The sequence below is a fragment of the Ptychodera flava genome, chromosome 3, assembly GCF_041260155.1.
Source record: "Ptychodera flava strain L36383 chromosome 3, AS_Pfla_20210202, whole genome shotgun sequence".
Classification (NCBI taxonomy): domain Eukaryota; kingdom Metazoa; phylum Hemichordata; class Enteropneusta; family Ptychoderidae; genus Ptychodera; species Ptychodera flava.
This window is the reverse complement of record NC_091930.1, coordinates 34,195,239-34,204,445: the sequence shown is the minus strand read 5'-3', so window position 1 is coordinate 34,204,445 and position 9,207 is coordinate 34,195,239. Positions and strand designations below refer to the sequence as shown.

Here is a 9,207-nt window from a genome sequence, read left to right as displayed (position 1 = left end):
GCCAGACTCTAAAAATTGTGACTGATTTTTTTAAATATTCACGTCAGACAAATTTTGATCATGTTCCGACGCACCAAAATTGGTGACATAGACGCGGGTTGTCGTGACGTAGAACGACCAGAGAATAAAGCCTGGTATTTTTTGTTCAGAGACGACAAATTTGGCCTTTGCATGTGATAAATACCGAGTATTTAAACGTGCTTTAGGCGGACAATGTAAAATATGCACGGAACAAAAATACCGAAAAGGGGGTGAAATGTTAATGGGCCTTCTCACACCTGATTGTAATAAATTATCGAGGGTTGCCAGCTTCCTAGTAGTATACCATGGTGAAAATGTCTACACGAACATCAATCAGCCGTGCACGTGCACCTGCGCTATCAATCAGGGTGACATTGACGACGCCAGATGGTCCCGGTTCTGCCATTTGCGGAAGTTGCGTGCCTATAAAAGACGGTGGAATCGTCAAAAGAAGAGTCACTTCTCTCTTTGCAGCGCCAACAAGATGTCTCTCCGTATGCAGTTCGTCGCGCTTTTCACTTTGTCCGTGGTGTTGGCCACGTTGAGCGACAGCTCGGCACAATTTACAGAAAGGGTGAGTATTGAGTATATCTCTGTTCAAGTGATTATAGCATGTATTGAGTATATCTCTGTTCAAGTGATTATAGCATGCATTTTTGAAACGCCTCTATTGGATGAAAAAAGCCCAGGACCAAATTCCATGAACCAGTATCGGCTAAAATCTGTCTCTCTGCTTCCGTCAAGTGCAAACGTCATAAAAACTTTTACAGCTGCAGGTTTATGCGCTACCACACATTTTCAAAATACCTACGCCCTCTAGAGTTGAATTTAGACGATTTTATAGAGGAGCTTTAACAAATAGCGCAAAGAAATTTGAGCACACGAAAGGACGACGATACATATTATTTGGATTTTAAAATGTTTATTTCCTGTTTTCGAAAAACTTGAGCAAAATAGTAAACTGTACAGACATTGAAATTAGGATGGTTATGCTAAATTGTAATTATTTCATCATAACAACTAAAACCGATAACATAACCTCAGACTTTACTTTTGAAACTTAAGTTGCTTCACGGTCACTTTCCCCGTTCTTTCAATTCGGCAACCGCATCTTAGGACGCCGGTGTAGGTAAGTGCCACGATAATTCAAATCCATGTGACAAGACAATGACGTCATCCATAATGGCTGCGGGAACAGCATAGAAATGAACCCGGTAGTGCAAATGTATCGCGGTTATTTTAATCTACCAAACATTATGATAGTTAAAACAGCAAATGATGCAGAAATCATGAAGTACAATTGATGTGGAGAGGTCTGACAAAAATAATCATATACGGACTGTTGTTTTAGTCTGATATTCTACGATAATTCCCGTAACACACGATACGACCGCAGAATTCTCCTTGAAGTATTTGAAGAAAGACTCGGAAGCATAAAACGGATTACAGATGTAACTCCGTTTGGAATTAAGGCGTCCGGGCAGTAAATTTTTAAACTGTCATTGTGTTCGCTCTGCTTATTTCACAGAAAAACGGCGAATGCACCTCGGTCTCAGGGTAAGTCTTGTTAGTTTATGTGCACGTCACGTGACAGGATAGGTAACGGTGTTTGCAATAATTGCGGCTGGAAAGACCAGGGCAACGTCGCAAAGTACTGGAATATCATGGCCATGCGCTCAAAAATAGACCTTCCTATCCCACTATGTTAGAAGGACATTCTAGCGATATTTATACCGTCAATCAAATTAGCTAAAAGTCGTACTTTCTGTGTCCTCACTATTTCACTCGATCGGCCTACATTTACATTATTTATGTGTACTAATGTAGTCTCCCTTCTTTCGAATTCTAGGATGCTGATCCAGAATTAGGTGAGTGGAGACCCCCTCCCCCTGCAAAGAAAAACAAACCTATAGGCATAAATTTACTTTGAGTAAAAAAGATAATCGAATTGAGGGACAGATGTATTTTACGAACCTTTACTCTCTGTTTGTTACAGAAAAACGACGCATGCACCTTGGACTTCGGGTAAGGTGGACGATATTTTGTGATGATTGCTGATAATGACTACGACTGTAAGGTCGTTGAACCCGCCTCGAAATTGAAAGGGTGAAACTTTTTCTCAAACATCTCTCAATGAAAGTACACTCCTTTCCCTTAGCAAAGCAAGAATAAAAGTCAGGGATCACCGTGCTAATGTTAGTACAAGAGAAACAAATTTACGATATTTGAAATTCAATATGGCCGACATCCCTGCAGTGTTTATTCTGAAAATTAGGGTATTTTCTTTATTTTCACAAAACTAAGAAGGTAAAAACTTTTCTTTCTAGAGGAGTTTCAAAACGAGCCCTAAGCGGTTACCAGAAAAGGATTTTAAAACTTTGAGAGTCCGGATAAAAGTATATCGTATAGAATGGCCTCCTTGATAGATATTCGACTCTCAATTTTTATCTAATCTACCACTTTGAGGCGCCATCTTAAATTTCTTTGGCAAGGTAAAATTTTCACTAACTTTGTTTTTCGAAAATCGAGATTTTGGTTTTTCCTCAAAGCGTCAACATAGGGATGGCAGCCACTTTGAAATTTCAAATATCGGTAAATGTTAAATAATTTCAAGTTGTTTCTCTAGTACCAAACGTTGCACTGTGTACGTGACCCCTGTTTTTTTACTTGATATTGCAAATTGATGGTTGATAGTTTAATTTATGATGAAAGTCAGAGCAAAAGTTTTCACTTTCGAGGCGCATACTACCTTAGCTATGTTGTTTATTATTAAAGCGATGTGAAGTAGAGTTAATGAAATTTACGAATTTGGTTTCTGTCTTCGAGCAAATCGTTATTCTTTTTTTCTTTTTTTTGTGAACCACCAAACCAATAATAGGACGAGGGTAGGCCCTAACACTTCACATGACGTTCCATCAGAAAGTGCTTATCGGTAGATGAGTCGATACTGACTTTTTTAAAATTAAAAACGCATACGGTCGTTTCTGGTACAGGTTTCTCATTGAGTCCTAGGCATCCTTCACCCCAGAATATTTACACATGGAACACTAAATCCTAGCCCCCATACCTAACGCTAGCCATCATCAGACAGTTGAAAATGTTTACTGATAAATAGTCGGGGGTTAAAAGTCCTGATACTGAACACTAACTTCATACATGTCTTTCTTATCATCATATGCCAGGACGCTGACCCAGAGATAGGTAAGCACCGAGGATTTTGATTAGCATTTTACACGCTCACAATCACGACCGATCATATCGACTCTTACTTACATTAAACTCATGACAAGGATATTTTTGTTCGCAGAAACCAAAAGATAATAAATAGATGTTTTACCTATGTACGGCCCTATAAATGAAATCCTTTGTTTGGCGGCTGCGTGCTGGTAGGTTTTCAGAGAAAATTAAGAAAGCAAACACAACGTTAACACTATTACCAATAAAAATATTATTTTTCCGAAGGAAACCGAATAAAAATTTAGCTTGTGTTAATACACTTGTGTTTTTTGTTTGTGTTTGTTTTCCCCTAGCTGGTATGTTTTTCACAAATCCAAGGAAGGCAAACAAAGAATTTTCTTTAAATGGCCTAACTAAATTTACACAAAAAATTAATACATTGTATTTACTATGGCTTGCTTTGCACAGAAAAGCGCCGTTTCAGCCTCGGTGGTAGGGTAAGTTGTAACTTGTCTGTCAAATCCTACGAAAGAATTAGATCACCGACAATCGAGCGCCACCATCCGGTAAGGTTACAATAAGTCCAATCTAGAACACTTGGCATTCTGTGGTAAACATTATTCCCTTCAGCAGTTTTATACTGAAATAATGATACAGTGGGCGGTGATAAATCGATGTATGTCGTACAAGACGAGGTCTTTGACATTCACGAAGGGGAGACGTGAGTTAAGATTGCTGTTTCTCTAAGGAAACTGTGTTACATGTTGTCGAGATTAAGCATACACAGTCGTCAAAAGTCGAAGGAATGATTTTCAAACGCGTTTGTGTGACCGACTTGTCGATGATCGTTTTCAAACTTTAAATCGTTATATTTTATCATTCCTCTTGTATTCCAGGCCGCCTATCCAGATGAAGGTAAGTTGGAACGTGATGATGACGTCACTGAATTTTCGAATTCCTATCGAAGAGAAAATCCTGTTGTGACAACATTGAAACTAATTGTTTGGGTTTCTTTTTTAATTCCAGGAAAACGACGCATGCACCTTGGACTCAGGGTAGGCATATGGTATTGTTGGATGCTAAATGATTACTTTACGAAATTGCGTGAAATGCCATGATGTTGACGACGACAACGATGATGATGATGATGATGATGATGATGATGATGATGATAACGGTGACGACGAAGTTGATATTCACTTCTTATTTTCGTTTGCTTTCCTCTCATCCATACTTTCCTCATGTGATTCTCTAACTTAAAGTCGACGATACAGTCATCCTTATCTCATACGTCATTACTCTCATCGTTTGCAATAAATAGTAATCTACTTCTCGCTTTCTTTTTCAGGATCTAGAAGACGAAAGGGATCTTGGTAAGAGTCACTAACACCCTTTTTACCTGCGAATAGACTAGATTATATCATGAAAATACTGCGCTCTTTTTGTTTGTAGGTTTGCAAGTAGTTGTGCGGGTTTTGATATTTTGTGGCCAGTTTCAAACCAAAATATCACATTGTTGATTGTCGATTCAGCTTCAATGAAATTAACACGGAGAGAAAAAAAAAAACACTCAAAAGCCATGTGTGGGAACGTGATTCTGGTATGAGTCTCAGCAGAGGCGACACTGCCAGAGTTTAAATATATTGCTGGGACAATGGTCTTTATTCAGTGCTGTGAAGACGTCGTTGCACACAGCACAGTCCCTGCACCACCTCCCCACCACATTACTAAGCGCACAGTATTGGCGTGTAATTAGCATGTGACAAGGTCTGAATTTATGCTTTTGTTATACATCTACCATCGAGAACAATGGAATTTTGCGTGCGCTAAAAAAAGCCGTACGGAACGCCCGTTCCGTAACACGTACGGTTTCAAGGCGCCCCATCCCCTGCAGCTGTATCTGGGCGTTCACTGTTGAACGGTTTCAAGAGACTCATTGGACGAGTGCCAGAACATATCTCGCGCGCTCCATACGTACGTGTGTACAAAACACACACTATCCAGAAATTGCTGAAGCGCGTCCGAGATAGCGTTCCACACCTGCGCTGTAAATTGGAAGAAAAATTGTTGACATTGCACGAAAACGGTCATTACTCTGACAATTTGATGCCCCGGTCACGAATGTAAGATGTAGAATAATAAGGCTATCACGAAAATACCGCAAAGGATGCACGAGGACATTGTCGCCGCGCATCGCCTTCCGCTTCGCGTCGGGCGATACGCTGTATCATAGTATCCGTTTCGATGCCGTTTTCACATTGACCGATACAATCCTGTGCATTGTCACATGATAGAACCTGAAGCTTTTGCCCATCATTTCGTATAGACAAAGCTTGTATTACTTTGAGAATTTTCAAAGCTGGAAGTCTATGAATTCAGTAACAATCTGAGGGATTAAACCCTTACAATGGAAACATACAACTATTCATGTAATTGTACCCTTCTGTCATATAATATGAAAATAGAGTCACCGTGATAGTTTGAAAGTCACATATCCAGCACATTAAAATTATATATTAAAATGTTAATAATGTATTCTACTTTGTTACAGACAAACGTCGTATGCATCTGGGATTACGGGTAGAGGAAAAATCTTTGTTTTACGTATTTTCTGATGAAAATATATCTTCCTCATGAGAAGCCAAGATTAGCAAATTTTAAAATGAATTTTATTTGCTGGGACTATTAGCATGGGGTCAAAATAAGATGGCGCCATACTCCTCACCAGTTTATTGATACATCTAAGATTTGACAGTTCACAAACTAAATAATAGGTGGGGTTGAGCTAACGCTTGGTAGCATTCGAATGCACGTTATTTTCATCGGTTGCTCACAACACTGACCAGTTAGTGTTCAATTTATTCATTTCAGGAACTCAATGATGGTATGTACGACTCAGATGTAGGTAAGTGTGACATTACAGAATATTTGTCGTGCCTTTATATTTTTTTTCAAGCGCCTTCTTCTTCAGCTCTAAGCATTTTTCGCATTTCGCCTGATCAATTGACTTTGGGTTTATTTTGCAGGAAAACGCCGTATGCATCTCGGCTTGAGGGTGAGTAGGCACTACATCTTCCTAATTCCAGGTGGGCGTCGTCACCAATGACATCATCATCGACTACGGATGACATTTACAAATTCAATTATTTCAGTTCGTAAATAAACATATTACATTCTTTTAGAAAATACAACGCAACATATCAGATTGTCGTACAATTTTCAAGCTCAGTTCGCCCTTTAGTTCACTGGATCGTATCAATTCACTGACCTGTTTACACTTTCTTTGGTTTCTTTCAGGAGAGTGAAGACATCTATGAATCCGAACTAGGTAGGTCACGTAATACTTGATATTCTGATAATACATGTATGTATAAGCATGTATGTATGTATGTATGTATGTATGTATGTATGTATGTATGTATGTATGTATGTATGTATGTATGTATGTATGTATGTACGTACGTACGTACGTACGTACGTACGTACGTACGGACGGACGGACGGACGGACGGACGGACGGACGGACGGACGGACGGACGGACGTACGTACGTACGTACATATATATATATATATATATAATATATATATATATATATATATATATATATATATATATATATATATATATATTATATATAATAATAATAATAATAATGGAGAATCTTCAGTCCACTATTGTCAGGTGATCAGAAGATCATGCTCACAATACTCACAAACGGACCCCTGTTGTTTTCTCACAGAAAAACGTCGTATGCACCTTGGTTTACGCGTGAGTATATAATCCCTTTTTTGTGGCCATTCACAATACTGCCGACGTCCAACTATGATGAATAAATCAAATATTAGTCAGTCCACAAGGAGGACTTTCAATTTGCAACTCACGGTGGCGCTGTAACTGACTACTGCCCCGTCGACCACTCAGTGAGCACATCGTTTGAAGTTTGTGTGTGTAATCTCAGCTCTGTGTAGATCGATTAGATAATAACTTTTTTTCAACTAAACTGACTGATGTAATTTAATTTGCCTTTGGACACTGCTTACAGGACGAGCCAGGTAAGTTATACCGGTGTAAGTAAATTCTTGGTTTTGCGTCAACTCAAAATTACGACAAGTAGGCAGGTAGGCGATTAGAAAAAAATAGCACTTAATTGGTGCTTTTTTCATTTTACATGCACACTCCTACAACTAAATGCGTCTAGAGGGTTTACGTCAACGTCTAATTCAATGTTTGTAATGTGACCGCTGCAAGGAAGATTTTTTGTAGCCGTGGAACTGGCATTGTTTTGCTACAGTATGTCTTAGGCGATAGAAAAATTCCTCATTTTTGTCCATCCTCCCCTCCCCCGAAAACCTAACAATACACTGATTTTGGCCTCACTTACGGTACGAACTATGCAGTTAAGGATGGTGTAAAAATTACATCCATAATATTTCTTCTTCCCTTAATACGGCCCTTACGGCGCTGACGAGACGCGACTCTTTTTTCGAGTATCGCATGTACGATCTCTATCACGGCGTTAGGCCATTTTCACTTGCAATGTGGTAACCGCCAGAAACAAAGAAGCTTTTGTCTTGTCCTTCGCTTGCAGAAAAGAGACGCATGCATTTAGGACTTCGGGTATGTATTGAACTTCACAGCCACGTTTGATTATATCCTTCATGTTACAAAAACAACATTAGCACCAACAACAACAACAAAAATAATGATAAACATTGTCTAAACGATGATGATTAGAATAGATAAGATTACCATTGGTACAATATTTATAAATTATCATAAATATTACAGTAAGTGTATTATTATCATCGCCCACACTATTATATAGATGATAAATGAAAACGAGACGATGTGTCTTCCAATACAATAGGCAAACGAGATATATTTATACTTTGAAAATAAAAATGACACTTTTTCCTCTCAAAAAACTACTTATTCGGAAAGTTTCGATATGCAAACGAGATATATTTATAGTTTGAAAATATAAAATGGCACTTTTTCCTCTCAAAAAACTACTTATTCGGAAAGTTTCGATAGAAGGTGACATGGTTTGCCATTTGCAAATGGTTTTCTAAAATTCTCTCCTCAATTTCAATCGTACACGACCCATGCTAATACTACTTGTTTTTATATACCATTTTGCCTGTCTGTCTGTCTGTCTGTCTGTCTGTTTGTTTGCTTTTTTATTTGTTTGTTTGTTTGTTCGCTCGTCTGTTTGTTTGCTGCTTCATTCAGGATAACGAAAGAGACATTCAAGGTACTAGTAGGTTCCATATACTCATAGTATACTACATCTGATTGATTTTCAATTTCATGACATCGAAGCTTTGTTTAAGTATTGTCTTTTGGAAATTAAACTCATTATTCAATATTTTGCCTTTTCATCGCAAGAAAGAGGAAAATTCCCAAAAATTCGTCTCCGAAGTGACGTAAGTATCCAAAATATTCAAATTCGAGTGTCCGTAATTGTCGTGTCAATTTTCTTCTGCATTACCTTCATTTTAAAAAGAAATTGAATCCAAGAAATTAGGGGATAACGATCTCTTAATTACATGTGATTATGTTTTTGATGATTATATTAAGTAATAATGTTTGATTAGTGGAACAATTGTCACTCAAATTTTGCAACTTCACAAAGTTCGCATGAGATATAAAGTAGGTCAAAGTACGGCTCAACCGGAAATCACTCATCCAGAAAAAGTTAAACTTTATTCAAGACCGGAAGCCTTGCATTAGTAATTTACATATTTTGTATAATTTGAATAAATATATACTCGTCGGCGGTATTCTCTTGAGTGGCATCAAATCATGATACGGAAGTAAAAATTACTCTCTAATATGAAACGTTTTAATGTCAAATATTAACTTCTTTACGCTGGTTGTTGTTCAGGACGAATCCAGAGACATTCAAGGTAATTAGCAGATTTCAATGTTTAAATTATCAAATACAGAAATACCGCACGTTCCTGTCCGAATTTTAATCATCTTCAATAATAAAAAAAGCAGAGTT

At 37.9% G+C, this 9,207-nt stretch overlaps 1 protein-coding gene and 1 long non-coding RNA gene across 2 annotated transcripts; both read left to right on the top strand.

The window, feature by feature from the left end:
* Positions 1–464: 464 nt before the first annotated feature.
* On the top strand, positions 465–3,233 carry LOC139126318 (uncharacterized). Its single transcript, XR_011550527.1, has 6 exons — positions 465–595; positions 1,138–1,150; positions 1,550–1,578; positions 1,871–1,889; positions 2,018–2,046; positions 3,204–3,233. It is a non-coding gene; the product is annotated as an uncharacterized lncRNA (long non-coding RNA).
* Positions 3,234–3,376: 143 nt separating this feature from the next.
* LOC139129224 (uncharacterized) lies at positions 3,377–7,290 on the top strand. Its single transcript, XM_070694867.1, has 11 exons — positions 3,377–3,407; positions 3,667–3,695; positions 4,095–4,113; positions 4,225–4,253; positions 4,547–4,571; positions 5,750–5,778; positions 6,070–6,103; positions 6,225–6,253; positions 6,496–6,526; positions 6,940–6,968; positions 7,243–7,290. Exons 1-11 carry the CDS (start codon positions 3,377–3,379, stop codon positions 7,273–7,275), a joined length of 318 nt encoding a protein of 105 aa, XP_070550968.1. The 3' UTR covers positions 7,276–7,290.
* Positions 7,291–9,207: the final 1,917 nt, after the last annotated feature.

Bases quoted from the DNA above. Each gene is read 5' to 3' on its own strand.
- LOC139129224 (XM_070694867.1), top strand. From the start codon at position 3,377: ATGAAATCCTTTGTTTGGCGGCTGCGTGCTG. The intron at 4,572-5,749 runs GTAAGAGTCACT...ACTTTGTTACAG, and splicing joins AGAAGACGAAAGGGATCTTG to ACAAACGTCGTATGCATCTG. The intron at 6,969-7,242 runs GTGAGTATATAA...CACTGCTTACAG, and splicing joins GTATGCACCTTGGTTTACGC to GACGAGCCAGGTAAGTTATA.